The sequence below is a fragment of the Danio rerio genome, chromosome 12, assembly GCF_052040795.2.
Source record: "Danio rerio strain M-AB ecotype USA chromosome 12, GRCz13ab, whole genome shotgun sequence".
In the NCBI taxonomy this organism is placed as follows: Eukaryota; Metazoa; Chordata; class Actinopteri; order Cypriniformes; family Danionidae; genus Danio; species Danio rerio.
In genome coordinates, this window is record NC_141032.1 from 48,493,761 (window position 1) to 48,511,232 (window position 17,472).

A 17,472-nucleotide genomic window follows, 5' to 3' on the forward strand; every position below is an offset into this window, starting at 1 on the left:
TATTGTAATTTAAATAACATTAAATAGTATTTAATAATGCATGAATATAAAAGTCGTCCTATTTTAATGTTAAACATGAGGCATTAGAAGTGCTCACTTTGTGTTCTCAGATGAAAATCTTATGATTGCATGCATCTTTCAATAAAATTATAGTCTCTTACCATATAACTCAATGATGAGCAACATTGTTATTATTTCATTGGGATTTAAGTTACTTGAAATAATATGTACTAATACATTATTTAAATAACTTTTTATTATTTACTTTTTATTACGGGCACGTATTTTTATTGTTGAAAATAATATTAACTAAAATTAAAAAAGTAATTTTGTTCATGCATACTTATGTTGTCAAATAAAACTCTTATTTTAACATATTAACACAAAAAAAGCACCGTGCATCTTTCAACACAAATAAATATAGTGTCTTATTAATTTTAAACTCAATGTATAGGCTAACATAACCCAATGAAGACCAATATTCTTATAAAGTTAGTTCGCTGTAACTTAAAGTACTTTAAATAATATTGACTAAAACATTATTAAAGTAACTCATTGTATTTTTAATGTTGAAGTTGATATTAATTAAAATTATTAAGTCAATTAGAAATATTGTTCATGCACACTCATGCTATCAAATGAACATCTTATAATAACATATTAACACAAATAGGCACCGTGCATGTTTCAACACAAATAATTATAGCCTCTTATCAGTTTTAAACGTAATGTTTAAACTAACATAACCCAATAATGAGCAATATTATTACAGTTTTATTTCATGGTAATTTAAGTTACATTAAATGATATATTATTAAATAATTATATTATATAAATTAATATTTATAAGACTTTTTTAAAGTAACTAATATTTTAATATTAATAATAATAATAACAATAATAATAATAATGATAATAATAATAGTAATAATAATAATAATAATAATAATAAAATAATAATAAAATTTTAATAATAATAATAATAATACTGTTTTATAATAATAAAACACAGTAAAAAACAATAACTAAAACTAATAAGTCATTTAGAAGTATTGTTTATGCACACTTATATTATCAAATAAAATCTTATAATAACATATTAACACAAATAAGCACTGTGCATGTTTCAACATAAATAATTATAGCCTCTGATCAGTTTTAAACGAAATGTATAAACTAACATAACCCAATAATGAGCAATATTATTACAGTTTTATTTCATGGTAATTTAAGTGACATTAAATAATATATTATAAGACTTTATTAAAGTAACTCATATTGTAATGTTGAAATGATAACTAAAACTAATAAGTTATTTAGAAGTATTGTTCATGCACACTTATATTATCAAAATAAAATCTAATAATAACATATTACCACAAATAAGCACTGTGCATGTTTCTACACAAATTATTATAGCCTCTGATAAATTTTAAACTTCATTAGTCATTAATTTATAAGCTAACATAACCCAATAATGAGCAATATTGTTACAGCTTTGGTTCATTGTAATTTAGGTTACATTAAATAATACTTACTAAGACATTATTGAAGTAACTTAGTAAGCAGTTTTTTAAAATGTTGAAATTGATATTAACTGAAATGAATAGGTCCTTTAGAAGTGTTAATCATGCACACTTATGTTATCAAATGACAATCTTATAACAATATATTAACACAAATAAGCACCATGTTTCAACACAAAATAAATATAGCCCCTATCAGTTTTAAGCGTAATGTATAAACTAACATAATCCAATGAAGACCAATATTCTTACAATGTTAGTTTGCTGTAACTTAAGTAACTTTAAAAATACTATGAGTTAATGTATTAGTGAATATTTTTTGAAGTAATTTAAGTTACAGCGAGCTAACATTGTAAGAATATTGGTCTTCATTGGATTATGTTAGTTATCTAACTAAGTTTAAAATGAATACGATTCTATAATTATTTGTGTTAATATGTTATAATAGGATTTTCACTTGATAACATAAGTGTGCATAAACAAAATTACTTAATCATTTTAGTTAATAATAATTACAGCATTAAAAATGCAATGAGTTAATTTAATGTATTAGTAAATATTATTTAATCCTGAAATTATTATTAACTAAAAATAATAAGTAATATTGTTCATGCACACGTATGTTATTAAATTAAAATCCTATAATAGCATGAACATACAAAAAAAGCACTGTGCATCTTTTAACACAAATAATTATAGCATCTTATCAGTTTAAAACTTCATTAATTAATGTGCAAGCTAACATAACCCAATGATGAGCAATATTGTTACAGTAATAGTTCATTAAAATTTAGGTTACATTAAATAGTATTTACTAAGGCAATAATAAAGTAACTCATTGTATTTTTAAAGTTGAAATTAATATTGATTAAAATTAAGTCATTTAACGTATTGTTCATGCACACTTATGTTATCAAATGAAAATCTTTTAATAAAATGTTAACACAAGCACCATGAATCTTTCAACACTAATATAGTCTCTTATCGGTTTTAAATTGCATTAATTAATGTTTGCAATAACCTAACATTGAGTAATTTAAGTTGCATTAAATACTATTTACTAAGACATTATTAAAATAACTCATTGTATTTTCAATGTTGAAATTTTAACTAAAGTTATTAGGTCATTTAGAAATATTGTTTATGCACTCGCATGTTATCGAATGGAAATCTTACAATAACATATTAACACAAATAAGCACCGTGCATGTTTCTACACGAATAATTATAGAATCTTATCAATTTTAAACTTCATTAAATAATGTATCAACTAACAAAACCCAATGATGAGCAATATTAGTTCATTGTAATGTAAGTTACATTTAATAATATGGTAAGACTTTACAATAAGGTTGTATTAGTTAATGTGAGTTAATGCATTTACTAACATGAACAAACAATGAACAATACATTTACTACAGTATTTTTTTCATGTTAGTCAATGAAAATGCAGTTGTTTATTGATAGTTCATGTTACCTCATGGTGCATTAACTTATTATAACAAGCAAGAACTTAGATGCTAATAACACATTAGTTAACATTGAACTATGGTTAATAAATGCTGTACAAGTGTTGTTAATGTTCCTGTTAGTAAATGCATTAACTAATGAACCCTATTGTAAAGTGTGACCAATACAATTTACTAAGACATTATTAAAATAACTCATTGTATTTTTAATGTTAAAATTGATAATAACTAAAATTCTTAAATCATTTAGAAGTATTGTTCATGCACACTTACGTTATCAAATGAAAATTGTATAATAACATATTAACACAAACCATGAAGCTTTCAACACAAATAATTATAGCCTCTTATGAATTTTAAACTTAATGTGTTAACTAACATAACCCAATGATGGGCAATCTTATCACAGTATTAGTTCATTGTGATTTAAGTTACATTAATATTTACTAATATATTATTAAAATAACTCATTGTATGTCAGAAGTATCGTTCATGCACACTTATGTTATCAAAATGAAATTTTATTATACCACATTAACACAAATAAGAACCGTGCATGTTTCTACACAAATAATTATAGCCTCTTATCAATTTTAAGCTTCATTATTTAATGTACGAACTAAAAATAACCCAATGAGGAGCAATATTGTTACAGTATTGTAATTTAGTTTCATTAAATAATATGGTAAGACTTTACAGTAGGGTTGTAGTTAATGCTATGCACAATATGCTATAAACAAACAATGAACAATACATTTATTACAGTATTTGTTCATGTTAGTCAATAAAAATACAGTTGTTCATTGATAGTTCATGTTAACTCACGGCGAATTAACTAATAAAGCATTAGTAAATGATGAACTATGGTTAATAAATGCTGTACAAGTATTGTTAAGACGTCGTTCCTGTAACTAATAAACCTTAATGTAAAGTATGACCCATAATATTAACTAAGGCATTATTAAAATAACTCAATGTATTTTTAATGTTGAACTAAATAATAACTACAATTCATAAGTCATTTAGAATTATTGTTCATGCACACTTAAGTTATCAAATGATAATCTTATGATAACATATTAACACAAATAAGCACCATGCATGTTTCTACACAAATAATTATAGCCTCTTATCAATTTTAAACGTCATTAATTAATGTATAAGCTGACATAACCCAATGATGAGCAATATTGTTACAGTATTATTCCATTGTAATTTAAGTTACATTAAATAATATTTACTACATTATTAAAATAACTTATTGTGTTTTTAATGTTGAAATTAATATTATGAAAATTAATAAATGCACACTTATACTATCAAATGGAATCTTGTTAAATTAGGTATAAACCAGTGTACACACTTTAACACAAAACATTTAAGCCAAGTTTCTTATCAAATTTGGGAAACCGAAAATGATGAAACACGAAAAAACACCGTCCCAAATGACTTGATGTGTATCTCTGAAAACAGAAGGAGCGGATAAATAATGATAGGAACTCAAATGAGCAGATCTGTCTCTCTTTTTCCAGGTCTGATCTCCGTTCATTGATCGGTTTTCACTAGGTCAGATGAGATTTTAGAGCTTCAGTCTGTCATTGTTGCCGTAGTTTGAAGCAAGGGATTAAATTACACCCATAAGACCACCGGCAAAGCCACAGAACAGACCTTTATACTACCACAATGGTCTGATATTCACTAAAAAAAAAAACCCAATCTGGCTACTTTAAAGAAAAAAAAAAAAAAAACAGAACGCTTATTTATTAAGTTAAATGCAATGCGATGTTAATAGTTTTAAATAAATGCAATATTTTCCCTCAAACTAATAATAAATAGAATAAACAACTTTTATTGCTAATATTTCTCGTTTGAATAGTGCTAAAAATGGTCCAAAAAAAGATCGTTCATGTATAAAACACTATTAAAAAATTAGCCCGCGCTAAATAGACACCCATAAAGGCGCGTACACCTGGTAACCATAGCAACCGGTGAGATCAAAGACCCTTAAAGTATTCCATAACCTTTGATCAGTTTACACATGTAATATACAGTGAACACATATGCTACAGATAACACAATAGTCATAAATGAATGAATAAATAAATAAATAAATAAATAAATAAATAAATAAATAAATAAATTGGCTATTTTGCTCGGTTATAACACAGATGGCAAAGAAGTTTTCGGGAAACATGCCACTAGAAAAATAAAGTAGCTAAAGTGGATATAGTTGAGCTGACCTGTTTATGGAGGAGACACTGGGGACGGTGTCGTTATCACAGATGCCCTCCGCCAGCAGCCTGTCCCGGATCTCCCAGGCGAACATGGTGGGATTTTGTCTTTTGTAGTCCGCTATTTTATCCACCACTTTCGGCGTGGCCACTTTAGGCTTGGATCCTCCGATGACTCCAGGTTTTATGCTGCCAGTCTCGTAGTATCTGCGCGGAACACGTGTAAATCTGATTTTCATATAACATGACCGCAGCGAATGACAATACTGAACAACAGATGCGTTGTAACAAAGCCATGAAAATGTTTTATCTAAGCTACTTAACACGGCCCATAGCAGAACCGGTAGGAAATTATCATATGATTAGAATACTAATTTCAGATTTTGCGCAGCAGGACATTAAACAGCCCATCTGTTTTAGTCACCCACTTATTAACATTAGATCAAATCTGGTTGAAAACGGAAGCTTACGTGTTTCTGGACATTCACAATCAATTGAAGTTGAAAACGTGTGTGTAATAATAAAGCAGATCAATTATTTAATGAAATGGTCATGCGGCGATTTAGCCAACTCATTAGCATTTCTCCTTCTGCGTTTGTTGTTGTTGAAATAACCCGAACTAACAAATTAATTTATTTTAATCATTTATGTAATCGTTTCAGATCATCGGTTAGTAAATAATTGATTTATTCCGCCTGTGCACTAGTTCTGATTGCAGCACACTGTCAAAATCAAATTGATATCTTTTGCTGAAAACAATTAAAGCACACATTTTTAGAGGGAAACTCGTTTTGGGGGACATAATAATAATCATAAGTACAGACCATTCCGAATTTAACGCTCATAATCGGAACAAATGCACACATTATATTCAGCTGAAATATAGTCTATTATCTATATCTATTATCTATATTATCTATAATATAGTCTATATAAATATAGTTTATTATCTTCCATAACAGCAATATGTGTGAGGTTCTCAATCTAAAACTATGCATTTTAATATGTGTGCATGTTGTCTTTTATGCACTCTTATTCACTGAGAGTACATTTGAACTTGTGAAGCTTGTTTATAAACTAAAAATGCTGGGTTGTTTTAACAAAAACGCTGGGTAAAATATGAACAAACCCAAGATATGGATTATTATTATTAACATATTTAACTTATATATATATATATTTTTTTTTTAAAGTACTTTGTAATGTCGGGTTCGTCCATAATAACCAAACCGGTCACATTTTACAATAAGGTTTCATTAGTTAATGTATTTACTAACATGAAGTGCAATACTTCAACATTTACTAATGCATGATTAAAATCCAAATTAATTATTGTTAACATTAGTCAATGCATCGTGTGTTAACATGTACAACGACTTTATTTTCATTAACGTTATCTATGAATACTGTAATATATGCAGAATTCATTGTTTGTTCATATTAATAAATGCATTATCTAACATTAATACAACCTTATTATAAAGCGAAGGTTAAAAACCACACTCTCACAAATAAAGGTACAAAAGTTGTCACTTGGTTGGTGCAAAATTACAAATGCTTATCTTTTGATTTTTTAGTATACTTTTGAGGTACCAATATAGACTATAAGTACAAACGCGTCCCTTTTGAAAAGGTACCACCCCAATAAAAGCTCTTGTGCCTTCATTTCTGCGAGTGCAGATGATCAGCGGTCTCAGCGCACAAAAATACACCAATTAACGCAATGCTCTTAAAGGGTCAATGTTTGACTGGGTACACTAAAAAATAGATTCATTAGATTTCTATATTTTAAAGGTAAATGGTTGCAAACTATTTATATGGGGTGAATTTAAACACACATTAAGTTGAACAACATTTAATTTGTTTGTTTAAATTCAATCCATATAAATTAATTGCAACCACTTACTTAAAAAAAAAATGTAAATCCAATCAATAATATTTTATGTGTACCTTTATTTGAGAATGCAGATGATCACAGCACAAAAAAATAGATCAAGTAACGTTGTTTTTCAATGGTCCATGTTTGACATTTCAGATCTCTCCACATTGGATGGGGGTCTCACCTGCCCAGGATCTTGCTGACGCAGCCGTGACTGACCCTCAGCTGTCGGGATATGTCGCAGGGTCGGACCCCCTGATGCGCGAGCTCCACGATTCTCTGGCGCACGACGTCAGGTAAAGGCCTCCCGTTGACGAACACCCCGCCCAGCTGGTTCACTCCCCCGTGCCCTATACCGGAGACAACAACAACAAACACCCACAACATAACATTACATACAGGCCGCCGGTCACAGAGTCCGGCACATTCGATCGTCCAATTAACAGAAGATCCGCCAGTGAGAAACCACAGATTAAACGGCGAATTTCACTTTGTGTGCGTGATTTTACTCACATTAAGCAACGAATAAACAAACGCAAACGAATATATGCAGTTATGAAATAATTTGGCAATTAAAATTGCGTTTTTTTGTTATTGTTTAGGTTAGTGTTTACACAAAACATGCATTATCTGTATATGTTAGCTTTTATTTTTTATTTGGAATATCAAATATTATTTTTACGTAGGTTGTTTTAGATTATATTTACAATTGTTTTATATATTATGCACATACACTTATACTACATAGCAGAATAACTATATATATATATATATATATATATATATATATATATATATATATATATATATATATATATATATATATATATATATATATATATATTAATAGGCTATAATCATTGTTATGACTAAAACACGATACCATAAGCTAAATGTAAATATATTTTACGTTTTTTCAATCAATATTATTTTGAAGCGTTTCCCAATATCAATTACAAAACATCAACCTAGAGATATCAATTATTTTCGCATATCTGCTTTCCATGGATGTATATTAAACTGTGGCTTGTTCTTGTCGAAACAATACTGAGGCTTGTTAGTCGTAGGTGAGCTATTAAATTACACGAGCATTTTTGTTTTCTTTCTCTGGATGGGCTATAAATTATTAAACAGTTTTGTTTGATCAAATTACATATTGTTCATCTCAGTTGAGTTGTTTTCTTAAAACATTCATAGTTGTATTTAATTAAAAGTCGGTACTTTGATGCATTAAAAAACGTGATGGCTAATTTCATTATTTTTTTTTTTTATTAATCATAGCTATTTCATGCTAAAAAAATTGTTTCACTTTTTTAATGTATTGCTGCTTTTTTAAAATAGTTTTTTAAAAATAGATTTTATTTTTCTAAATTGTACTTTTTTACTCTTAATTTTCTCGAAATACAATGAACTGTGATTTATATATATATATATATATATATATATATATATATATATATATATATATATATATATATATATATATATATATATATATATATATGAGGTTAAAAATTATTCCAGTGAGGGTGTTAATTGGCTCAAATGTGATGAAGAAAAAAAACACTCTCCAGATAAACTCCAGTGTAACTCACGGTGCATGGCGGAGAAGGGGTCTGCCTTACAGTGAATATCCATCGGATAACCGAGAAAAGACAGATAATCAACTGAAGTCGCCGTCTCGTCTTTCTTACAACACAGAACAACTGAAAGAATCGAAGAAGGACGTAAGGTGAATCCAGCCGAGGATATCGGGGGAAACTTCGGAAAGTTGCAAATGCACGCAGGATTTGTCAGGTGTCAGGCATGACCGTGCGTTCTGGGTCAAAACAGAGTGCTCTCAACGCAAAGGACGCTTAAATGTTTTCAGCATGCATGTTTTCCCCACAACTCATTTTCCAGCGCACGTCCCGTCCATTTGCGTGTTATATCCTGGTGGTCTCGGTTAGCAGGTGCCGTTTCTCTTGGATCTGCGCGTAGTGACAGATAGCTGAAGCATTGGAGACTGCGGGTTTCCTGTGCGCACCTTTTTTTCCTCAATAATAACAACACGATGCGTTTGCGTGCGCGCACGGCCCGGGACTGAACGACTTGGCTCGGTTGTATCGGTTTGTAAAAAGCTCCGGCCCCCTCCTTCACGCGGACCCCCTTTCGCCACTATGGATGAGTGTATCAGACAAAGGCAGTAGATTCCAGCACTTTGTGATTCGCTCAGATGAAGCTCCATCCGCCTGTCACTCCAAAAAGGGGAGGGAGAAACCCAGTGCATCTGAGTCAATAAGAGAGAGAGAGTTTAGTGGAAATTGAGAGAGGATGAGAGCAAATAATTTGCTTTTCTATGTGATAATGCTACTGTCAAAATCAAATATGCGCATTTTCTTCAATGCAATGCAATGATATCATATTAGTTTTACAATCAATTCAATGACAGTTAATTGTGTAATATGCGCTGAATTAAAACATGGATGTTTATAAACACTCAGAATGAAAAGATAGGCTATAGCACCTGAGGCCTTTGGAATATAATGCCAAATAAGCGTCTAGCTGGAAAAGCGCAGCTCTAATGTCATTAATGGGGAGGTCGATGGTGTGATTATGGTTTGATTTAAACACCATCTTGTTTTGATTTGCTGCGCTTGTCTCTGCGGTGAGCCGCTTTTGGATCGGGTCAGACTCACGGAGACTGGCTGTAGGTGGCGCTCTGTCGTCTGCAAACCCTCCTGAGAAACAGCAAAACAAGGGTTGAGGAAATAGATGAATTAAGTTTTAGTGTTTGATGCAATATATTTTTTTAAATAGTTTTTAAATTAATTGTTATGTTCTTGCATTTTTTTCGTCTTGATTGTGGAGCAGTGCTGTTTTGATGTTCTTCAATCTCAGTTAAATATAGGCTAACATTCATTCTTTTTTCAGTTTTATTTTGCTGCGCTTGGAGACAAGTTTAGCCGTTGTATCCACATTATTAACAGTAACTTTTGCCAAGAAAAAATGGCTCAGAACGTGTTCAATGCTCTCGGGGGAAAAAGACTCTCAAATTAGGTAATGTTTGGCAAATTATAAGTAAATTTAAGTACGTAAACGTCTGTGGTGTTGCTTGGTAAAGTGTATACTTTCACTTTTGTATTTAACAGCTCAATAATTAGACTATAGCGTAACTTTTTGCAAGATTTTACTTTATTTTAGTTTTCGATAGTGTAGGCTTAATTAAATTCTATTTTTTAACCCTCAGATATCTGCAATTAAAATACTTTGCCTACTGCAGTATTAAACGAATAAAAATAAATTGCACATTTATTTCTTTATTATTATTTGATAGGTGTCATTCTTAATAAAATAAAATAAATAATTAATTTTTTGAAATTTAGGAACGTTTATGTATAAATAATACAAAATTAATTATTGAAAAAATAAAATTTAAATAAAAAGTTTTGAGAAAAGCTAAGCCGAAATAGATGAGGAAATCATTTTATGTAAAATATTAATGGCGAGAATATGACCTCATATAATATTTACAACTTTTTAACGTATTTTATATTTATTAGTTGATGCGTGAGCTCTGTGGTGTTGTTGTTGTTTTTTTTTTTTTTTTTTTTTTGTATAAACGAAGATTGCAATACTTTCTTGGCTCTATAAAGCGGCAGTAAAGTGGAAATGTTTTGGACGGATCTCTAAGGGACGCAGGGGGCAAGTCGGCTAGTCTGCCTCCTAGTTAGGTTAGAGGATGATTTTTCTTTCTCCTGGTGTTTTTGGAGGAGCTTCTGGTACAATATGTAGCACTGCGGGCTCTAATTTCACCCTCCGTTGCACACCTTCCCCAAAGCTAGGCTTTTTTCTCTGTGAGACCCCCTCCCAGCCTTTCCCCCCTGCCCTTGTGCTCTCTGCGTTTTTTTCGCTCTTTTTTGTAGACTTCTAAAATTAAGTGTTAGTGTTTTTGTCACCCTTGGAGAAATTTCACAGTGAATTTGAGCAGGCACTGTAAATCATAACAGGACTTTGGCGTTGTGTATCGAGTCCGTCAGGGTCTTAGACACAAAAAAATGCTTATTAAAACCATCCAATATATCCAAAGTGTGTGCGTGCGTGTGTGTGTGTATACACACACACACACACACACACACACACACACACACACACACACACACACACACACACACACACACACACACACATATATATATATATATATATATATATATATATACTGTGTATAATGTATCTGGCTCTGATAGTCCCATGGAAAAATAGAATACAAGCAAAGTAAAATGTAAAATAAAAACAAAACAAAAAACGTTTAACACTTAATTTGATTATGGCCCTGCGACCTGACAGTGAGTAATCCATCATCTCTTCGGCGCTGTACGGATCTCTCCAAACACAGACGGAACCGTACACATGAATCCCGCAGATGAATCTCTCAGCTGCTCTGCTCTCCTCTGTTCTCCTCGTCGTTCTGCTGAGCATTGAAGAAGCTCATTTTGCCAGAGGTGAAGATATTTCCTCCTTCTCTCAGCCTCCCGTTCTCATGGTAACGTCACTGATCGATCAGAGCACGAGCACTTCATTACCGAGCATCAGCAGAAGCCAGTCTCACTCCAAACACCACTTCGACGCATAACAAGAAGTTGCGCATCTTATGTTTTAAATCAAGAAAACTTTAATAATTTAAAGATCTTTTATCGAAGTTCACAACTGTAGTTGACATATATATCCCAAATATCTAATCTTGTATTCCTCTAAACGTGCTCTAATTTGATACAAAGCCATATGCAATATAATTTAGATATCCATGTTATATATCAAATTAGTTATGTATCAGTTATATATCATATATGTTATTAATGAAACATATAACATGAATAACAATTAATTAATTATAATGCATATGAACTTTATATCAAATTATACTCTACAAAAATACAAGATAAGAGAATAAATAATTAAAATAATACATATAATTTCAATTTCATTTGGATCTATTCGAATATTTATTTCTTTGTTATTATTTTTATTTTATGAAATATATAAATTGCAGTTCTTTATTTTGGCTAAAAAAAGCACCCTTTAAACAAATAAACCGCTTGGCACACACATACAAGCTATATAGCCAATAAAGCACAAGCTGAAAGTGTAAAATGAAGGGATTTGGGCCTTGAGCTTGTGTTGTGAGGCGGACAGATGGAGGCTTCACGCAAGAGATTGATTCTGCGCTCGCTTTTAATTTCGACATAATTAATTAGATCATTACAACAGTTTTCCATTGATCTTGCCATTTAGGCCCAAAATTAAAAGGTGAATCAGTTAGCTGTTAGATATATGTTGTCTATTAACAAAGGCATATTAGTACGTAAATGGAAACATGCATGCACGCGTGCGCACACAGTGCAATTCTGTGCTAGTAATGTGTGTGCTGAGAAATACAGCCTACCAATACACATCACTGTGACAAATCATGCGAATTATGGCACAGTTTATCAGTTTGTTTATTCGTCTTTTCATTTTCTAAATTAAGAAAGCGCATAATTATCTTACAAAATCAACAAAAAACGAAGCCTTTCTTAAAAGTGTGTCAGAAAAAAATACAAATACGCATTTGCATTGTTATTTATTATTACCTTTTATCGATTAAAAAAAAGTGTAACTGGTTTCAACATAATATAATACAATTGATTTATTACTGCATGAATGTAATCCCAGTCTTCAGTCGTGGTTATGCAGGGTTCAGCATGTGTTGTCTAAGTACATTCACACACCATTTAAAGTTACGGCCTCCAATGAAAAGCATCAAAAATTACACCGAGAAATGAAAGTTTAATATTTAACTTTTACTACTGTTCGGCCCACGTTTTAGACCATAAACCTGATTTCGCAGAATTATGACTTTTAGAGCCCAGTCGTAAAACGCAATACGCCGAAAATATAAATTAGGAAACGAAATGAGAAATTCTTCACAGATGAAAAAACAACAGCGGGATGATCATGATGATGATAATGATGATGATGATGAGTCCTGTCTCTCTGTCCCTCCTTCTCACTCTTCTTTTATCTCTTCAATACTAAAAATAGAACACAAACCTGTTAAATTCTGTGATAACATAACATGAGCTATAATTTATAATAAATATATTTTATAATAAATATTTTGTTGCATGTTTCATGGAATCTAAAGGATATTAATTATCTTTAAGCTTCTTTAGCACAATCTTCATTGTTCATTCATTCATTTTTTCTTTCATTCATTCATTTATTAATCCGGGGTCGTCACCGCGGAATGAACCACCAATTTATCCAGCAGGTTTTTACGTAGCGGATGCCTGCAACCCATCTCTGGGAAAACTCTTCATTGTAAAACACACAATATAACGAATTGTATTGGTCTTAAAATAACGTATAAACAACTAAAAGACAGGGAAAACCCCAAAACAATGTAACTCGCATGCTCTGTTTTATTTTGCTCGTCCCGAAGGCTGATAATCAGGTTAATCTGTCTGATTTTAAGCACACGAGGGAGGTAAAATCCAGCGCAGGAGAGTCACCGGTTCATCCAATATGCAGATTTAGAGAGAATTCCTAAATGTGCCCTCAAGTGTTTAAATATAAATAGTGTTGAGGTTATGCCTGGACCTTTTTTTTCTTCCACTGCTGCTGTCAAGGGGAAATGGAAAATTATAAGTCCTTAAACTGTTCACGCTTTACCGGTCAAACTTGTCTCTCATCTGGAACTAAAAGGCGTTCTTGTAAAACGAGCTGATCTATTCTTAGCGCATCTCAAATCAGACGTTAGATTAATCGACTCTGTGTTTTATTAGACATTAGATATAGTCACTAGCTAATGATCTCAAGTTTGAAGACGGTGACAGACCAGTTTTCCCACCGCATGCCCTAAAGCAGCTCCACAGTGTGTGTGCGTGTGTGAGTGGGTGTGTGAGAGAGAGAGATAGAGAGAGTGTCACACAGCTGCGTTGCTCTGAAGCGACAAAAAACAGCTTTTTTGAACCCTGGTGCAATATGGGAACCAGCCCGTCTGTCCAAGTTGGCCCTTGGGCACCATCCTTCATCCCTGTGGCCTGTGGCATCAGGCGTCGCCTCTTCTAGAGCCTGGAGTTATGCTAATACTCTCATCATTTATCCGGACACAAACATTCCACCGTGTGTGAATAATTTGTGCTTAATTTTAACAACTTGGAGATAATGCTTCGGCAGATAAATAAATATATATATTTATTATTAACAGAGAATATATAAACATGTCATTTTTATTATAAATATTATAAAAATGCTGGGTTCCACACAATTCCTTCATGTTTTCCCAACACAAATCAAGTTCACCTAAATGTTTTTACAAATTCAAGTGGATTGAACATAAAACAGTTAAAGTTAAGAAATGTGTTGCTTCAACTCATTTTAATTAAGTAGTTTGAACAAGCAGCAAGTGTAATATTGTGTGACTTGAATGCAAATGCATATTGATGGTTCAGCAGTTACACAGATGTAACAAAATATAATAAAATCAATACACGAATAAGTAACAAATACGACAAATGAATACATGTGAGAATTTAAAAAAATGAAGACTCTTTGCATGTGTCTGTTCTCCTTGTCTCTCGTGTAGCTTCTCCAATCTTGTGCAGGCCCATAGCCAGGGGGTTTCGGGGGGTTCGAAAGACCCAGCCCTCAATGACAAAGGTCCAGAATTTGTCCCATACATGAGCTCATTTGTCTTATTTTGACTGCTACGCCATCATAAATAGTGAAATTAAACTACTGAAAAAAGGTTTTAAGACCAAGCAAAATCCTATATTTAAAATAATTTTAATTTTTCAATCGAATCAATTGTATTTATTTTACAAGAGGGGCTAAATTGTGAAGCTATATTATTATTATTATTATCATTATTATTATTATTATTATTATTATTATTATTATTATTATTATTATTATTATTATTATTATTATTATGTTTTATTATTATTATTATTATTATTATTATTATTATGTTTTATTTGTTTATTATTTAAATAGCCAAATTCTGACTGAGGACAGTTGAATGTTCTGGCTAGTTTCTAGGCTATTTAAGGCTACAGTTTTAATTTAAAACTTTAACAGATTCATATTTTTTTTCTAATTACTTATGATGTAATCATTTTTTTCTTTATTCAAAATCTTTAGGAAATATTTTGATACATTAAATGTTTCATAAAGATGATGATCTAACAAGGTAATCCAGCTAAAAATGGTGCTTAAAAAGTCACTAAAATACAGTATTTAAATCTCATACATTGTAAATAAGGTAAATAACTGCAAAAAGGTCCTACGGGCCTGTTGTGTGATAGGAAAAAAAAAAAAAAAAAAAAAATATATATATATATATATATATATATATATATATATATATATATATATATATATATATATATATATATATATATAATTTTTTTTCTCCATTATGTCTTTGATGCTTGGTTGGACTTTTTTTTAAAGTAATTGTTTTTCCTGGGGAAAAAAACCCTCTTCCAGAATGTCAGAAGACATTTGAACCATTTAATTTATCATTTTATACACTTACAATAAGTTAATTCTCTTTTGTGTCAATTATTGTGTTAATTATTATTACTTTTAGAGAAACGTGTCAGTCATTTCTAAGTATTGACTTTTATTGCTCAACACTCTTTGATTTAAAATAGGCCTCTATACAACAGTAATATTTCTAAATGATTTCTATTTAAATGTTTCACTTCATAATTTATTCCTGCAATTCAAAGCTGCATTTTCAGCATCATTACACCAATATTTAGTGCAGCATGCTTTACTAGATAATATTACTGAGCATTAGTTTTTACTACAGTAAACTGTGGTGTATTGTAGTGTCATATCCTACTTTGTTGGAGAAAACACTATTACCACAGCATGTTAATTCAAGTCATTTACTATAGTATGGTTCAAAAACCCTATAGTATTTACTATAAATTACAATAATGTATTTTACGTTGGAATGCACCTTTGAGGAATACATGTATAAGGTCCTTTAAAAATAATAATAATAAATAAATATATTTTTGAGCTCAAACTTAACTAGCCCATTTATTTAAAACAAATGTAGATAGTTTAGTTTAATTATATATTTATTTCATTATTCATATTTTATAATTTTACATTGATCTATTGGGATATGCATTTAAATGTAACCTTTAAATAGGTTAAACCTATTTATAGGTAAAACAAAATAAAAACAACGAGAGAGAGAGAGAAAGAAAGAAACTAAAAAAAGAAAAATAATAATTGAGGGCACATGACAAAGATAAAACTTAATATTGCAGAATATTAAATAAAGCACATGTTTTATAAGTTTTAATAGCTTTCTTGTTGTGAGAGTCTGTGCTGGTTTTTAAATACAGATCTAATTCTCGTTTAAAAAATTAAAAAATAAATAGGCTTACAATGAGTATATTTGCATTTGTGTATATAAAACAACTTTCCAATAAATAAAATGAATTTTATGCAAAGATTTGAATTAAGGAATTGTTTTCCTTTAATATAAAACCCCAAAATAACATGTCTACAGCTTAAAGAAAAACAATTTATCAGTTTTATACGTTTGTCCTAAAATTAAGGAAAAAATTAAGGTGTTGCTTGATTTAGTTTTTTGGGAACCCATTGGATTCTTGAAAGGGCGTTGCTAATTGACTAATGGAAAAATTCAAGGCTGAAAGAAGTCAAGAGCAATTATGGCTCCGCCCTTAAATTCCCAGAGCAGGAAGCGAAGAATGTTATTTCGAGGGGAAGGAAAGGTTGTGATGTTTGATTAAAGTTTATGAGGTCACATGTAACTAATTTTACACAATTGCTAAGTGATTCATCGTTTAAAACAATAACTACTGTATGATAAAAGTACATTTTGATTTCATGGCGACTTAAAAATACCAGAATCACAAGTATACTTCGATTTAGACTTATTACACGCAGGCCTGTTGTGTGAGTCTAACCGGCCCAATATGGCTGCCGGAGGGACGGCTCTTAGGCGCAATCAGTCCATCACGAGTAATTAACTGCCCCCTCCATCGGCGTGATGCGCCGGGCTCATCCATCCTGTGACACGGAGACCACGGAGAAAACGAGCTCTCGTTCATCATTCCTCCCTCACTCCCGACTCACACAAACAAACAAATAAACACATAAACAGCCCATTACGACGAGTCTCAGGCCTGGACGCACGCGCGCACACGGTGAGAAACGCTCGGAATGATGATGTTTTCCTCTCCAAACAAACGTGTCTCTTTTGTGGAGGAGTTCTGGATTTGCTGTGGATCTGTTGAGTGCTGTTTCGGCTCAGTGCGCAGTCTGACAGGCATCTCGGCACAGCTGTATTCTCG

At 31.3% G+C, this 17,472-nt stretch overlaps 1 protein-coding gene and 1 long non-coding RNA gene across 2 annotated transcripts in view; one reads left to right on the top strand and one right to left on the bottom strand.

Moving 5' to 3' along the window:
- Positions 1-9,184, bottom strand: part of pax2b (paired box 2b) — a gene marked incomplete at its 3' end in the record, with an annotated part of 73,047 nt that extends 63,863 nt beyond the window's left edge. The window contains 3 exon segments of the mRNA NM_131640.1: positions 5,236-5,433; positions 7,290-7,455; positions 8,701-9,184. Of these exon segments, the coding sequence (NP_571715.1) occupies positions 5,236-5,433; positions 7,290-7,455; positions 8,701-8,743 (407 nt within the window). The 5' untranslated portion in view covers positions 8,744-9,184.
- A 7,684-nt stretch (positions 9,185-16,868) lies between these two features.
- Positions 16,869-17,472, top strand: part of LOC141376888 (uncharacterized) — a 129,052-nt gene continuing 128,448 nt past the window's right edge. Inside the window, exon 1 of the long non-coding RNA XR_015504733.1 lies at positions 16,869-17,325. This is a non-coding gene — a long non-coding RNA (uncharacterized LOC141376888). The remainder of the gene's footprint in view (positions 17,326-17,472) is intronic.